This window comes from Quercus lobata, chromosome 12 (genome assembly GCF_001633185.2).
Source record: "Quercus lobata isolate SW786 chromosome 12, ValleyOak3.0 Primary Assembly, whole genome shotgun sequence".
NCBI classification, from domain to species: Eukaryota; Viridiplantae; Streptophyta; class Magnoliopsida; order Fagales; family Fagaceae; genus Quercus; species Quercus lobata.
This window is the reverse complement of record NC_044915.1, coordinates 26,717,658-26,734,149: the sequence shown is the minus strand read 5'-3', so window position 1 is coordinate 26,734,149 and position 16,492 is coordinate 26,717,658. Positions and strand designations below refer to the sequence as shown.

General features: G+C 36.3%; 1 protein-coding gene across 1 annotated transcript; it reads right to left on the bottom strand.

Moving 5' to 3' along the window:
- Positions 1 to 4,403: 4,403 nt before the first annotated feature.
- Positions 4,404 to 5,431, bottom strand: LOC115972417 (protein SRC2 homolog). Its single transcript, XM_031092699.1, has one exon. The coding sequence runs from the start codon at positions 5,346 to 5,348 to the stop codon at positions 4,554 to 4,556; it is 795 nt and encodes a 264-aa protein (XP_030948559.1). The 5' UTR covers positions 5,349 to 5,431; the 3' UTR covers positions 4,404 to 4,553.
- Positions 5,432 to 16,492: the final 11,061 nt, after the last annotated feature.

Here is a 16,492-nt window from a genome sequence, read left to right as displayed (position 1 = left end):
GCTAAATGTTTTGGGTCATTTCTTAACAACCCAAATCCATTGGGCCCAATCTGAAAAATAACACCATAATATGCTATGAGTCCAAATGTAGTTTAAGACACTTAGACTTATTCCTTAGTCTGTCCTGAGATTGATTTTCTAGGGCCTAGAAACAATCTCGGCTAAAACAGTGGGAGAGACCCATACTAATTTGGGTCGGGCCCAAAAAAAGATACTCTAGCTGGGAAATGTTAACCCAAAAATATGATATTTGTGTCATTGCTGGGGATCGAACCTAGGTCACCCGTGTAACAGGCGAGACTACTCACCACAATACTACAACGACTTGATGGTAAATGTAATCATATATATTTATAAAATATCTTTTGCTTAATATAACAGTGTTAATAAAACCACTAGTGGTCAAAGGATAGTGGAGGATGATATCATTGGCGACCAGAATGAGACAATGTCAAAGGATAGCAGTGTTGGTGGTGACTGGTGAGAAATGGCAAAGAATAATGTTGCTACTAGTTGATCATGAAGGAAGACAATATTAGGGCGCATGAGGTGAGTAGCATATAGGCATGTGGATTGATAAATGAGGAAAAATATCATTTTCTATTTGAAATTCTTCCATTTTGTGGTTTAGATTATATTATTAAATTTAAAAGTGTATTAAAAAATATGTCATTTGAAATTTGAAGTGTTAAGATGGTTTGTACATTGTTAGATTCAAGAACTAAAATTCTAATCGTGAAATGAACACTGTGCATTTTGAGTGAAATTAAGAGTATCTTGTTATGTGAAATGAGTATAAGTTGGTCCACATGCACTTGTCTAACTGCTGGTGGCTAGCACTTGAGAGTGCTTGAAGAAAAATGTGTACACATGTGAGGAATGAGGATTCAAGTGATGTGTGAAGGCACGTGATGCATTTTTTGGTTACAATTCTTTTGACGTTATATAAAGTGACCATTGACAAACCAAATCGTGTGATTTGTGACACAAAAGATCGGCTAGAAGGAACGAATACGAAGAGACGAGAGAATGGGGAATGATGCCCAAGATGGAGAAAAGAATGGGGATTATGTTTATTATTGAATTTTATGTATGATTACGACAATTAGGACTTTGAACTTACATCTATGAAGAATTAGAATTGCAATAAGGATATCAAAAGACTCACATGATTAATTTGGCTTATGTGCGAGTCTTGCAAGTTATAACTCACCTCCCTTTTTTTTTCTTTTTTTTTTTTTCACATACTACAGTTAATAATTAATATAATGGTATTACCGTAATAGTATTATAGTCAAATAAAGAAGTGGCACTAGAGGGAGAACACAATATCAGCATATTGTAGCACAACATGTTTAAAACGTGAAAATGAGTTGGCGGCTTTCTATTTAAAATACAAGGATTAGGATGTACTCATCACCATGGTTACTAAATTTCGTAAGACAAGTTAATGCCTAACAGAGATTCAATGGCAAGTGTCTTAGAAAATTGAGGAAGGAGCTCCATGTGTTACAAGCAAGAACATACATCGTAGACTAATTCCTCTTGTTATTTATTTTTTAATTCATTAATCTATGGTTTTGTTACTTTTGTAGTTTTTTTTTTTTTTTTTTTGAGGCGTTAATGCAAATAAGTAATACTATAAGTTGTAGTTTTCATAATTTGATCTCTAATTATTATGATATTACAATCTAATTTAAGTTTCATCATTTTGTGACAGAGAAAATTTTGCTTTCTTAATCGCATCATAAATAGTCAGGATATTTCTTTAATTGATTTAAGGAAAATGTTAACAGATGTCTTTAGGATAATGGTTAATAATTTATTTAAAGAAAATTTTTATGAGAAAAAAAAAAACCATTAATGTTTTGACAATTTTTTTAATTTCTCATAAAAGTGATGTCAAAACTTTCTTAAAATAGATTATTAACCATTATTTTAAGAGTATCCGTTAGCTTACTTGGTGTTAATCTCAATATTAACGTAGAGCAAAACATATTTGCAACCTACACTAAAGTAGCATGCATCATTATTCGTTGATATGGAAAAAAAGTCCTCTTTATCGAAAACGTGGTCAACCCATGGCCCAAAAGAAAATTGGCCCAAAATGGATCTTCAAAAAAGCACATAAATCATAGGGCAAAGCCCACAATTGCCCAAGCTAGCAGCCCATGAGATTCACCCAAGGCTCATTAAGCCTAAGACCCATTCAAATTGGCTCATTGCCAATGCAAATAAAGCTTAAATTCAGTCCAAGTTGGGTCTTCAAAGCAACACATGAACCATGAAACAATGCCCAGAACCCTTGAGCTTGACCCTTGTGGTTGATCAAGTGGGCACCAGGCATTGATCTGAATTAAGCCCAAAAGGTCAAGCCATTGTCAAATCAGCATATGTGGGTACTTAAATAAGCCCAACAAAGATAGCCCCAAATCCATTAGCATAGCCCACGTGTTTGGGTTGTGCCGACACATAAAAAGCAAGAATGAGCCCCATGAAAATTCAATGTCAAAGCAGTAAGACCACTTGCTAAAATTGACTTGCTAAGACTTGCAACAAAGCAACAATAGGCAGACAAAACCTGTGATTCAAACAAGCATTAAGTTCAAATCGAAGTCTTTCCTTCATCATGTGAATCAAGTTCACACAAGGAGAGACAACTAGCCAAGGAAAGAGATGAGAAGCAGTCGGTTGGAAGGCAACTGGAAAATTTATTCCCATTTAAATATATCGCAACTTAATGTAATGTACGTCAAAAGTCTTATAATTCAATATTACAGTAATATTATCTTATTTTCCTATAAGAATAATTTGAATTTGCTTCCTTTTATTTGTTGAAATTATTGTATTTTGGAATACAAACACTCAAGCAACTCAAAGCACTAGTTGTAAGGGATAAAATATATCTTAAAGAGATATTGTCAAGCATTAGCCTTAATCATAATTTGTATCATTAATTTTTAAAGCATATGAATTGTGAATAATTTTATATAGTTTCCATTTTTGTTATATTGTGTGAAGAATAGAGATTTTATTATTATTCTTGTTTATAGCATATGTTGGTGTTTATTATAATTGGATCTATTTGTGTCTTAATTTGTTTACATAATCACAAAAATAAATTATTTTAAGCAATAGTATTTTTTATGAATAAAAAGGTAGGAGGGGCCAGAGTGACTTTTCTACTTGCGTTTTACCATATATAGTAGAATTATATCCGCTGAATTCAGACCTACCAGCAAAAAAACTGGTGAATTACAGCTATTATCCCAATCACGCGATTACACTACAAGGCTTTAAAATAAAGTCAGATGTTCTTGAATAAAAGTGGCAAAAGTTTCAAATGCACGTTGTCAACTTGATCGTATGCATTGATGATTATAATAACGAGTAGGTTGATGTCTACCAATAGGCAAGTTGTGCCTTGTAGCATTTAACAGAAAAGATAATTGGTCATTGATATATTAATTAACTTTTGGCAAAAATATCAACCACCCGAAAAATATTTTATTTACCTGCTCTTTTACATTTTTTTGCTAAGAGACACAAAGATAAACAATCAAAAGGCCTCAATTTTTTCGATATAAAACATTTTATCCATGAAGAAATGTTCTTGATAGAAAATACTTTTGAGATCTTAAAAAAAGAAGAAAGAAAAAAAAGGGCTTTTGGTCACACTAAAAATATTTTCATTAAAACCAACAAAAACTCATAAGAAATAATTAGCTAGGCTTTCTCAAAAATGAATACTCTTTCCCACCATTTTTGGAGAAAGTATACCATGTTTCGGTAATACCAACTCAACATCTGTTTTGGTATTTCCTATCCAATAAATGAGTGACACATGTTTCAAAAAACTATATCAAACTACTCTAATAAATTAATCATAATCTTCTATACCATGTCCAATAAATTAATCATAATAAATTAATGAAAAACTATGTCCAAAATGGGAGAAAATATATCATATTTCGGTAATACCAACTTAACATCTGTTTTGGTATTTCCTATCCAATAAATGAGTGACACATGTTTCAAAAAACTACATCAGACTACTCTAATAAATTAATCATAATCTTCTATATTATTAGGAAGATAAATTAATCATTTATTGAGTAGTCTGATGTGATTTTTTGAAACAGGTGTCACTCATTTATTGAATAGGAAATACCAAAACAGATGTTGAGTTGGTATGACCGAAACATGGTATATTTTCTCCCATTTTGGACATAGTTTTTCGTTAATCAAGAAAAACTTTTCCAAAAATATGGTGTGAATCACAACAAAGAACGACAATCATAAAAATTCCATTAAAAAAAAAATGATAAGTCATACCATTTTTCAGTTCCATATCTTCGAAATATCACACCCAATTGATTAAATTACAAACTTGTATTACAAAATCAAGCAATTTTTGAGAAGTCGCATTTAATCAAATCTTCCTAGAGCACGAACCTTTAGACAAAGATTATGAGAATTGTGGGAAAATACAATTGGATAAGAAAACTAAGAATAATAATTAGACCAAAAAGAATCAAAACCACCAGTATATCCTACCCGGTATTATCTGCATCATTAGAAGCTACATCATCAGATTCAGATACCAACTCTCCCATCAAAATTCCACCAAGCATTCCTCCCACCACTGCCATGCCCAATTCTAACCCAGCATTATTATTCCCACTATTCTTCCCAGCTGGCTGCTGTGGCTGCCCATGATGATGATATCCCAACCCTGGTGGTGGTGTGGGATATCCCTCCGGTAGCGGCGGCGGTGGTGGACTCCCACCATGAATAGGATATCCCATTGGAGATTGTGAAGTACCACTTTGAGGAGGGTTATAAGTTTGTGGGATATTCAATCTTGATGGTCTATAAGCTGAGCTACTACTCGTTCCTACATGTGGAGGAGGATAGGCAGTAACTATTGGTGTATCATCCTCGAACTTATACGACAAGTTTAGTTCCCCTTTTGGCTTGCCAGAGGGTTCTTTAACTTGGTATGTCAAATACTTAACAAAGTTGCCTTCTTCAGCTTTGTCTGAAAGCTCTTTCACAGGGACCAAGACCTCTCCAATCTCCTTGTCTCCACGGATGTGGCCATGGTGCCTGAGCTTGATGTTGAGAAAAAGGTAATTCATCTTTGCCACGGCTTCATCAAAAGTGAACTTCATGGTGTGGTTCCACATGGGCTTTGAGCCACAACCCTTGTCCACAGGAGTTCTTTGCTCAGTTTGGGGGTTGCTGGACAGTGTGACCACAGCATACACGTCCATAGCATGAAGATGATTCACTTTTTTGAGACCCCTTGCAGAGTTCATAGTTATCTCCAAGTGTTTCATCTCCATTTTTCTTAACCTTCTGTTGAATTTCTTTATTGTTTCTGAGCTCTTCTTTCTCTTAGACTCTCTGACTCTCTCTCTCTTTCTTTTTTTCTTTTTTTTTTGGGGGTGGGGGGGAGGGATTTAGAGAGGGGATGATATATATATTTTGAGGTTCATATACAACAGGTAAAGTTAAAGGCTGTCTGAATGGAAGAATAAGAATTAACGTGTTCAAGTTACTTTTTCCTTTGCATGTTAGATCCCTGATCCATCTTAGGTAGTTAGGTTGATGAATAAGTCCCAATTAAACACTAATTAATTTGGTCAATTATAGAGGGAAATTTTAACTTTTTACTCCAACCATATTTTAACTAATTCATTTATCATCGAACGGGCACAATATTTTGCTTTAGCCCACGTCACTGGTCTATTATTTAAAAAGAAAATATACATATGGAACGTGCAACCAATAATAGGATATTCTGAGTAATATTCATTTTTCTAAACTTTGGATTTTGCTTGGGTTTCAGGGTAAGTTCTTCTGTACTTATCCTATGGGTGAGTAATGTTATAGGAAAAATATTTTTAAAGTACGAAAAAAATGATATTTCCTCTCATATTTATAGTGGACTTCACCATAAATTTAATGAGTGAATTCCGCTATAAATGTGAGAGAAAATAACACAATTTTCAGTGCTTTGAGAGTACTTAAAAATTACTTAATATTAAGGGTAGTACCAAATTTATTGCTGAAAGTGACATTAATTACCATAAATTAATTTAAACATTTTTTTATTAAATGCTTAAAACCTATTAATTACATTTATTATTATTGCATTCTACATATAAATATCACATTTAGAGAAACCAAGCTCCTATTTTGCAGTAAAATTTTGAGCAAAAATATAAAGAAGTACTACGCTTATAATATTTTCATAGTAAATTTACAACTTAAATTAAAAAGTATTATAAATATACTGTGGACATATAATTTATTCAGCAATATATATATGAGAGATGTCACGTTTACAACATTTTTACAACAAATCACATATGGTTAGTTATTATTGGTTCAAATTTGAAACTAACAGTAAGATTACTTTTTTGCCCTAACAATAACAACTAGTAACAACCTGCCACTTAGGATTTGTTGTAAAAATATTGTAAATATATCATTTCTCTCTCTCTCTCGCTCTCTCTCTATATATATATAAGAGTATTAAAAACATGTAGAGTCAATCGGTCAAGATTTTCATCCATTGCAAATAGCATAATAGACTTTCCATCCATTTTTAACATCAAGAAATCACTAGAATGATTACGAATCCTAAATATGTACTATTAATGATAAGTAATTAACCAACACGACGCTATGAATGACAATTCAACCAAACAATATGATATCATATTGAAAATTTCTAAATCTTAACATTCAAATGGACTTAGTTATAATGACTACTATTTATGAACTAAAAATACCATTTATCCCAAACAAGTAACAAGATGATGCTTCTTCTTGCTGTTTTTAATAAAGTTTCATCCATATTAGCATTTTCAACAAAAAAGTAATTGGGGGTTGCAATTATGACATGTATTTGGGCTAACTGTTTAAGGTCATTTTTTAACAACACAAATCCATTGGCCCAATCTGAAAAATAACACCATAATATGCTATGAGTCCAAATGTAGTTCAAGACACTTTGACTTGTTCCTCAGTTTATCTCAAGATTGATTTTCTAGGGCCTAGAAACAATTTTGGCTAAAACAGTGGGAGAGACCCATACTAATTTGGGTCGGGCCCTAAAAAAGATGTTCTAGCTAGGAAATGTTAACCAAAAATGAAGAAATTTGCGCCATTATCGGGGATCATATATATTTATAAAAAATTGTTTGATTAATATAACAATGTTAATAACATCTCTAGTGGTCGAAGGATGGTGGAGGATGATATCATTGGCATCCAGAATGAGATGATGTCAAAGGATAGTAGTGTTGGTGGTGATTGGTGAAAAGTGGCAAAGAATAATGTTGCTACTAGTTGATCGTGAAGGAAGACAATGTTAGGGCTCGTGAGGTGGGTAGCATATGGGCGTGTGGAATGATAAATCATAAATGAGGAAAAATATCATTTTCCATTTGAAATTGTTCCATTTTGTGGTTTAGATTATATTATTAAATTCAAAAGTGTATTCAAAATTATATCATTTAAAATTTAAAGTGTTAAGATAGTTTGTATATTGTTAGATTCATGAACTAAAATTTCTAATCATGAAATGGACACTTTGCATTTTGAGTGAAATTAGGAGTATTTTGTTGTGTGAAATGAGTAGAGGTTGGACCACATACACTTGTCTAGTTGGTGGCTAGCACATGAGAGTGCTTGAAGCTGAATGCGTACACATGTGAGGATTCAAGTGATGTGTGAAGGTACGTGATGCATTTTTTTGTTACAATTCTTTTGACGTTATATAAAGTGGCCATTGACAAACCAAATTGTGTAATTTGTGACACAAAAGATCAGTTAGAAGGAACGAATATGAAGAGACGAGAGAGAAGAATTTAACAACAATAACATTGCTAATAAGGAACATTATAACTTATGGGAAATGATGCCCAAGGTGGAGAAAAGAACTGGGATTATGTTTTTTTTTTTTTTTTTTTTTTTTTTTTTTTTGAGAAACTGCGGGGATTATGTTTAGTATTGAATTTTATGTATGATTAACACAATTAGGACTTTGAACTTACATCTATGAAGAATTAGAATTGCAATAAGGATATCAAAAGACCCACATAATTAATTTGGCTCGTGTGCAGAGTCTTGCAAGTTATAACTCACCACCCTTTTCTCGTATTTTTTCACATACTATAGTTAATAATAATGGTATTACCGTATTAGTATTATAATCAAATAAAGAAGTGGCACTAGAGGGAGAACACAACATCAGCACGGCATATTATGGCACAGCATGTTTAAAACGTGAAAATGAGTTGACGGCTTTCTATTTAAAATATAAGGATTAGGATGTCCTCATCACCATGGTTACTAAATTTCGTAAGAGAAGTTAATGCCTAATGGAGATTCAATGGCAAGTGTCTTAGAAAATTGAGGAAGGAGCTCCATGTGTTACAAGCAAGAACATACATCGTAGACTAATTCCTCTTGTTATTTATTTTTAATTCATTAATCTATGATTTTGTAACTTTTGTAGTGTCTTTTTGAGGTATTATTGCAAATAAGTAACATCTTTACTTTTCTGCTAAAATTTATGGCAATGTTAGTTTAAGTTTCGTCATTTTGTAATAAAGAAAATTTTGCTTTCTTAATCGCATCATAAATAGTCAGGATATTCCCTCCATTTTTTTTTTTTTTTTTTTTGAAACTCCCTCCATTGATTTAATTGTTACTTGGTGTTAATCTCAATATCAACGTAGAGCAAAACCTATTTGCAACCTACACTAAAGTCCTCTTTATCGAGAAAGTGAACAACCCATGGCCCATAAAGAAAATTGGCCTAAGATGGATCTTCAAAAAAGCACATAAATCATTGGGCAAAGCCCACGATTGCCCAAGCTAGAAGCCCGTGAGATTCACCCAAGGCCCACTATGCTTATTAAAAGAACCAAATTTCCAGCCTTAAGACCCATTCAAATTGGCTCATTGCCCATGCAAATAAAGCTTAAATTCGGTCCAAGTTGGGTCTTCAAAGCAACACATGAACGGCCAAAATGGCCCATTAGCATCAATTTTTAAAATATTTAGTAACAGAGCACTGTTTCGGAAATAATTAGAGAAGTACCACTTTTTTCCGAAAACGCCGCTATAGGGCCCGAAAACGTCACTATAGGGCTTAAAAAACGCCACTATAGGGCCCCTTGAACCTGTTATGGGAATTTATAAAAAAAATTTGCAGGAAAACGCCGCTATAGGTCCCAAAAACGTCACTATAGGGCTTAAAAACGCCACTATCGGGCCCCTTGAACCTATTATGGGACTTATAAAAATTTTTTGCAGGAAAACGCCACTATAGGGCCCGAAAAAGTGGTATTTCCCTAATTATTTCCGAAACAGTGATCTGTTGCTAAATATTTCAAAAATTAATGCTAATGGGCCATTTTGGCCACACATGAACCATAAAACAATGCCCAGAACCCTTGAGCTTGACCCTTGTGGCTGATCAAGTGGGCACCTGGCATTAATCTGAATTAGCCCAAAAGGTCAAGCCGTTGTCAAATCAGCATGTGTGGGTCCTTAAATAAGCCCAACAAAGAAAGCCCCAAATCCATTAGCATAGCCCACGTGTTTGGGTTGCGCCAACAAATAAAAAGCAAGAATGAGCCCCATGAAAATTCAATGTCAAAGCAGTAAGACCACTTGCTAAGACTCACAACAAATCACCACCGCACACCTTAGTGTAATGGTCACTTCATAAATATAAGTACTTATAAAGTGTGGAAGGCAAAGGTCAGGATTCAAGTCTCCAGGAGGGAGCTTTACACACATATACACTTAGGGTCCGTTTGGTTGGAGGAGTGTAAAAGTGGAAGGATGGAAAAGTGGGAGGATGGAAAATATTTAGTTTTCCCTCTTGTGTGTTTGGTTGGAGGGGTGGAAAAATGGGAGAGTGGAAAACTCTTCTGTTTGGTTGGAGAGAAAAAGAGAAGGATGAAAAATATAATTTATATAAATTGACTATTATACCCTTATTACATAATAGGTAAGAAATAAATTTATTTGTACTTATTAAATAATATAAAATTTACCATATTATATATATATATATATATATATATATATATTTATGTTTTTATTTTTATTATTATAATGTAAAACTTACTTTTTCTATTTTACATCATAATTTTTACAAAACACCCATATCAATTTGTCTATTATACACACTTTCTTTATTAAAATAATATTTCTTTTCTCTTTTTTTATTTCTGACCTACCGCCACCTAACCCCTCCTCCTTTTTTCTGATTCATAACACTCTCTTATCTCTATCAATTCTCGGCCTCTCTTTCTCTCCTTCTTTCTTTGTTTTTTTTTTTTTTTTTTTTTTTTTTTTTTTTTTTGAGAATCTTTTTCTTTCCTCTTCTTCTTTTACAATTTGAGTTCTATGCTTTTATTATAGATGATGATTTTGGGTTGGGTTTGATTAAGGGCAGTGATTTTGGGCGGAGATAGCAAAAATTTTGGGTGGAGAAAATGGTGATTTTGGCATTTTCTTTAGCATCTTCTTCTTTCTTTCTTCTTCTTTTTCAATTTGGGATTGATTATTTATATGAATTTGTATATGGGTTTGATGAATTTTTATATGGGTTTGATGAATATGGGTGTGCTGTTGATTTTCTGGGTTTGATATGGGTGTGCTGTTGATGAATTTGTAGACGTTGGGAGAGGGCAGTCCAGTAATTGCACAGTGAGAACGTTTTCTCTCCACAGTTTTCCTCCCGATTTGGGAGGAAAATAATTGTGGGTCCGGGTGAAAAATAATCCATCCCATTTTCCATCCGTCCCAGTTTTCCTTTGCTTCCCAAATAGTGGAAAATACTGTTTTCCATCCCATTTTCCATCCAAAGTTTTCCATCCTCCCTATAATCCTCCCAACCAAACACACTATTAGATTAAGCTAGAATAAAATTTCTATTTTGTACCAAAAAAAAAAAAAAAAAGACTCACAACAAATCAACAATTAATAGGCAGATAAAACCTGTGATACAAACAAGCATTAAGTTCAAATCCAAGTCTTTCCTTCATCATTTGAATCAAGCTCACAAAAGGAGAGACAACTAGCCAAGGGAAAGACATGAGTAGTAGTGGGTTGGAAGGCAACTTGAAAATTCATTTTCTTTCAAATATATCGCAACTTGATGTAATCTACGTCAAAAGTCTTACAATTCAATATTACAATAATATTATCTTATTTTCCCATAAGAATAATTTGAATTTGCTTCCTTCTATTTGTTGAAATCATTATATTTTGGAAGACAAATGCTCAAGCAACTCGAAGCACTAGTTGTAAGAGGTAAAATATGTCTTAAAAGAGATATTGTCAAGCATTAGCCTTAATCATAATTTGTATCCTTAATTTTTAAAGCATATGAATTGTGAATAATTATATATAGTTTCTATTTTTGTTATATTGTGTAGAGAATAGAGATTTTATTATTATTCTTGTTTATACTATGTTGGTGTTTCTTTTATGGACAAAACTTATATACAATTTATTAGGTGCTGTTTCTTAGGTTCACTTCTTAAGATTTTATTATGTGGCTATTTAACTTAAAAAATACACTTCCATCAATGAGAAAAAAGCTATATGACAGAATTTTAAGAGAGATACCTAAGAAACAACACCTAAGTACTGTACTTAAGTCTTGTTCTTATTTTATAATTGGATCTATTTGTGTCTTTGTTTACATAATCACAAAAATAATTTATTTTAAGCAATAGTATTTTTTGTGAATAAAAAGGTAGGAAGGGGTGGTCAGAGTGACTTTTTTACCTGGCTTTACTATAGTAAAATTATATCCGCTGAATTCAGACCTACAAGCAAAAAAACTTGTAAATTATAGCTAATACCCCAACCATCCGATTACACTAGAAGGCTTTAAATAAAGTCAGATGTTCTTGAATAAAAGTTGGCAATTGTTTCAAATGGGCGTTGTCAACTTGATCGTATGCAATGGTGATAATAATAACGAGTAGATTGATGTCAACCAATTGGCAAGTAGTCTTATAGCATTTAACAGAGAAGATAATTGGTCATTGATGATGACGTTGAAAATTGTCACCAATAGATCACACCGTACTCGCGACTCAAAGCGAACCTGCACGACAAGAACAATCGAAGACAACCTTTAGAGAGCACCGGTGTGGTGCCGGCCTAACATTCTCCGAAGGTCAAGTCAGAATTCGTCGTTTCACTTTTAGAGCGCAAGAGAGGGTCAATTAATCTTACCTCGATTTCCGAGAATGTCAGTCCTTTTATAGTGGTGGAGAGGTGGCTTTTCTTCTTGACCTCCAGATCTTTCCAATGTGGGACTCTGATACCAATTCTCCAAAATGTGGTGAGCAACGATTTCCCTTTTTGGATCTTAGTGTTTTTCTAAGCGATAGAGATTTCGGATCATGGGCCCATACTGCGTCTGTCAGCGATGGGCTTTCACAGCGCATGGGACCATCTTTACACAGGTCCAACAGTTCCAATCCGTCAGGCCCATTAAGGTAGGCCCAACAGGCTATATTTTATCATCTTCAGTTGCCCCCTTCACCCCAATGATCCGTCTGTTTTTTGGGTCAAAGGATCAATGGGGTGACGATCCTAACTTAGGGGCATGACGGGTATTTTTATGACGGAAAGGTATCCGTGAGACTGAGAAAGATTAAACTGATTGACGGATTCATGCAATATAGGATGACGGTTCCAGGCGGATCAACTCGTCAAAAGAAGATTCATCAAGTTGACGGTTACATGAAGGGTACAATTTGTTGATGTGCCCTGACAGGTTGTCAACATTTATTGAGCATGCCACGTGTCAATCTCTGAGTGGCCGTTGTATAGGATCGAAGCGTCGCTTCGTCTTCCGTGCATCTCCTATATATATATAAGGCGCCTTACTCCCATTTTCACAATTTTTAACAAGAAATCGACTGTCAGAGCGAAGCCGTCAACCTTGTCAGAGCACTCCGTCGTGGACGAGAATCTACCGATTATAACAACCGTCACCCCTAATCCGCCAAGTGTGGTAAGTATTTACTTAAATACATAATCAAGTTACATTTCCGTCCATGCATTGTTGTTAGGCTTACTATACCCGTCAATGATTTCAAATCCGTCAGTCTTAGGTTTTATCGTCAATTGTAGGAAATGTCTAGTGCGTCAAGTAACCAGTCGGTGGTTCGTGACGGGACGGAATACGAGAATGTATACCCTTCCGGTCATAAAGACCAAGAGAGCCCCGGCGAAGATAGGAGTCCGTCCGCCTCCTCTTTGTCCTCTACAGATGAGGATGTGGAGATAGTTGAAATAGAGGGTTCTGATGACGACGGGAATCAAGCACTGGAGTCCGTTGTAGGTGCTGATGGACTGAGGAAGTTCATCATGTTGCCAGAGTGGACAGTGCATAAGTTCACATCCGTCATCAGGGAGAAACATTTCAGCACTTTTAGAACTAACTTCCAAATCCCGGACTACGTTTCCATCCGTCTGCCCCATGTGTCGGAGAAGTGTTACTATGAAGGGGTAGAAGGTGTCGGAATATACGAGCAGGCGTTGAAGGCAGGACTTCGGTTCCCGCTCTCTACACTTCATAGGGAACTTTTGCATTACCTAGGGCTGTCCGTCACACAGATATCCCCTAACGCCTGGAGAGTCTTCATAGCCATGGAGATTCTCTATGGTGCATGGTCGAACGGAGAGAGGAGACTGACGGTACGTGAATTTCTTCACTGCTACCGTCCAGACGAGATCTCTGGGTCAAGGGGGATGTATAGTTTTGCTAGCCGGAGCCCCTTGTTGAAGGTGATCTTTGAGACCCCAGACTCAAATAGAGACTGGAAGAGTCGTTACTTCTTCCTGGAGGGTAACAGATGGATGAACCATCCAGGGGAGACGGAGTACCTGCCCGTTGACACAACCTGGGCAGTGATAAACCAATTGCGTATGCACCCGTCTTAGTTTTATTCTGCTTTTCATATCCGTCCATTTTTATGTGTATATTCTGATCGTCTTTCTCTGTAGGTAGACGGCGCCCGCAAGTTAGCCTTGAGGAATTCAGTTTCCTTGAAGAGATTTGCAGAAAAACTAAGCCGGAAGAAAGGACCTGGGCCAAGTTAGTGAATCCAAAAACAATACATTGGTATTGTGACGGTCCAGAACCTACTCGCGAGGCCATTGCATACGACGAAACAATACACAAACGTGAGTCCGTCAACTTTCACTCTTGAATTTAGCTTTTAATTTGAGTAAAAATCTTAATCCGTCCTGTATTTGCAGAAATGGACGACGCAAAGAGAAGGGCGATGATAAAATCACTAGCCGTCGAGCAAAAGAAGACGGGTGAAGTTGTGGTTCCTAAGATGCCGGGGTCGTCGGCTAAGAGGAAGCAGCCGCCAAAGTCTGACCATCCATACAAGCAGCCGAAGGTTTCATTGGAACCTGTTGTGGGCTTGATGGCTGAGGGTGTTAAGACCGTCACCCAAGCCAAACATGGAACCGGTAAGGGCTTAATGCATGCCCCACCCGTCAACGAGGAGAAGCCCCCTTCCCTTCTCCGTGACGACTCGAAGTATGCCTTGGAGAAACTTTCGTCGATAATTTCCGCAAAGGATTACGAGGATCTGGGGAATCATTCGACGGAGGCAATGGGGGAGACGGGTTTATTCGCCGTTGGACAGGTAACCGTTTTTTTTTATCCGTCATTGTATGCCCGTAAACTCTTAGTTTTCTATTTAACACTTTAATTTTGTCTATTTCAGTCCTTGGTTATGATGAAGGGCTTGATGGATCGCTGCCTCAACCGTGAAGCGGCTCTGGAGCGTGTACGGACAAAGGCTGGGAAGACGGAGGAGGAGCTTAGCCAACTGTATAAGTGGAAGTCCACAATGGAGCAGAAGTTTGAACTGTCTGAAAAGACCAGGAAAGAGTTCGAACAGAGGACGGAAGAAGCTGGGAAGGCCTTGAAGGGAAAGGAAGATGAAGTAAAGGACTTGAAGAAGAAACTCCGTCAGGCCAAGGATGATGCCGTCAACGAGTATCGCGACTCTGAGGCATTGTTGAAGGAGCTGGGGGGATCGTTCCTTCAAGGCTTCGACGATGCACTCCGTCAGATAAAAAAGGCCTACCCAGATCTGGACGTGTCCATGATATCCGTCAGTGATCAGGATCAGACATCTGCTCTGCCCGTCGCCTCAGACAATACGGAGGACCTTTTCAGAGACGAAACAGCTCAGGGTGACGGAAAGTCCGCTGTGCCGACTGAGGTTCCTGTTGCCGACCCCAATAAAGCAGATTAATTTCTTGTAAATTTTGAGGAGGATCCGTCCTCTTATTTATATGTTTTCTGTATTTTGAAGACGGTTTGTTTTAACTCAGCTTTTGCACCGAACAATGTTTTTCTTTCAATATATATGTTTACGCATATTTTTGTTGCTGGTAAAGTATTTGTATCCGTTAAGGATTTTTCTCTCCGTCTATTTGTATGTTAATTTGGACAAACCGGTCTGTTGATCCGTTCACTTTAAAAAGCTTTGCTCACTTCTAATCGGACCCGTCCACTTTATGGATAGGAAATATTATCCGTCCACTTTACAGATTTATAAAATTATTCACCGTTTTGGGTGATCCGTCCACTTTGTGGCGACTATACCGTCCACTTTATGGACTTGTAAGATTATTCCCCATTTCGGGTGATCCGTCCGCTTTGCGGCGGCTGTTCCGTCCATTTTATGGACTTATAAAATTATTCACCGTTAGGGGTGATCCGTCCACTTTGTGGCGGCTACACCGTCCACTTTATGGACTTGTAAAATTATTACCCGTTAAGGATGATCCGTCCACTTTATGGACTTGTAAAATTATTACCCGTTAGGGATGATCCGTCCACTTTATGGACTTGTAAAATTATTACCCGTTAGTGGTGATCCGTCCACTTTGTGGACTTGTAAAATTATTCACCGTTAGGGGTGATCCGTCCACTTTGTGGCGGCTACACCGTCCACTTTATGGACTTCTTGTTTACTGTTATGGAGATCCGTCCATCTTGTGGACTATGTAGTTATCCTTCAGGGACGATCCGTCGGACGCCCATCTTGTTGATTTCAAGTAATCATCCCTGTAGGATGATATCATCCCTGTGGGATGCTCCGTCCATCTTGTGGACTTTATCTTGTATCCGTCCATCTTGTGGACTTTAAGTTGTCATCCCTGTGGGATGCTCCGTCCATCTTGTGGACTTTATTTTGTGTCCGTCTCATGGACTTTTAACTAGCTCTCGTTATCTTTGTGAACAATTGGAATGACATCCAAGTAGAAGATCATAATTGTATCTAATTATAGAGATGCGTAAAGGAAAAGTGCCTGCCCCCCTGGGCTTAAAAAAGGCACGACAAGATTGTAGCAAAAGAAAAACAGTAAAATGAAAAACTTATAAAAAACATAAAAAACC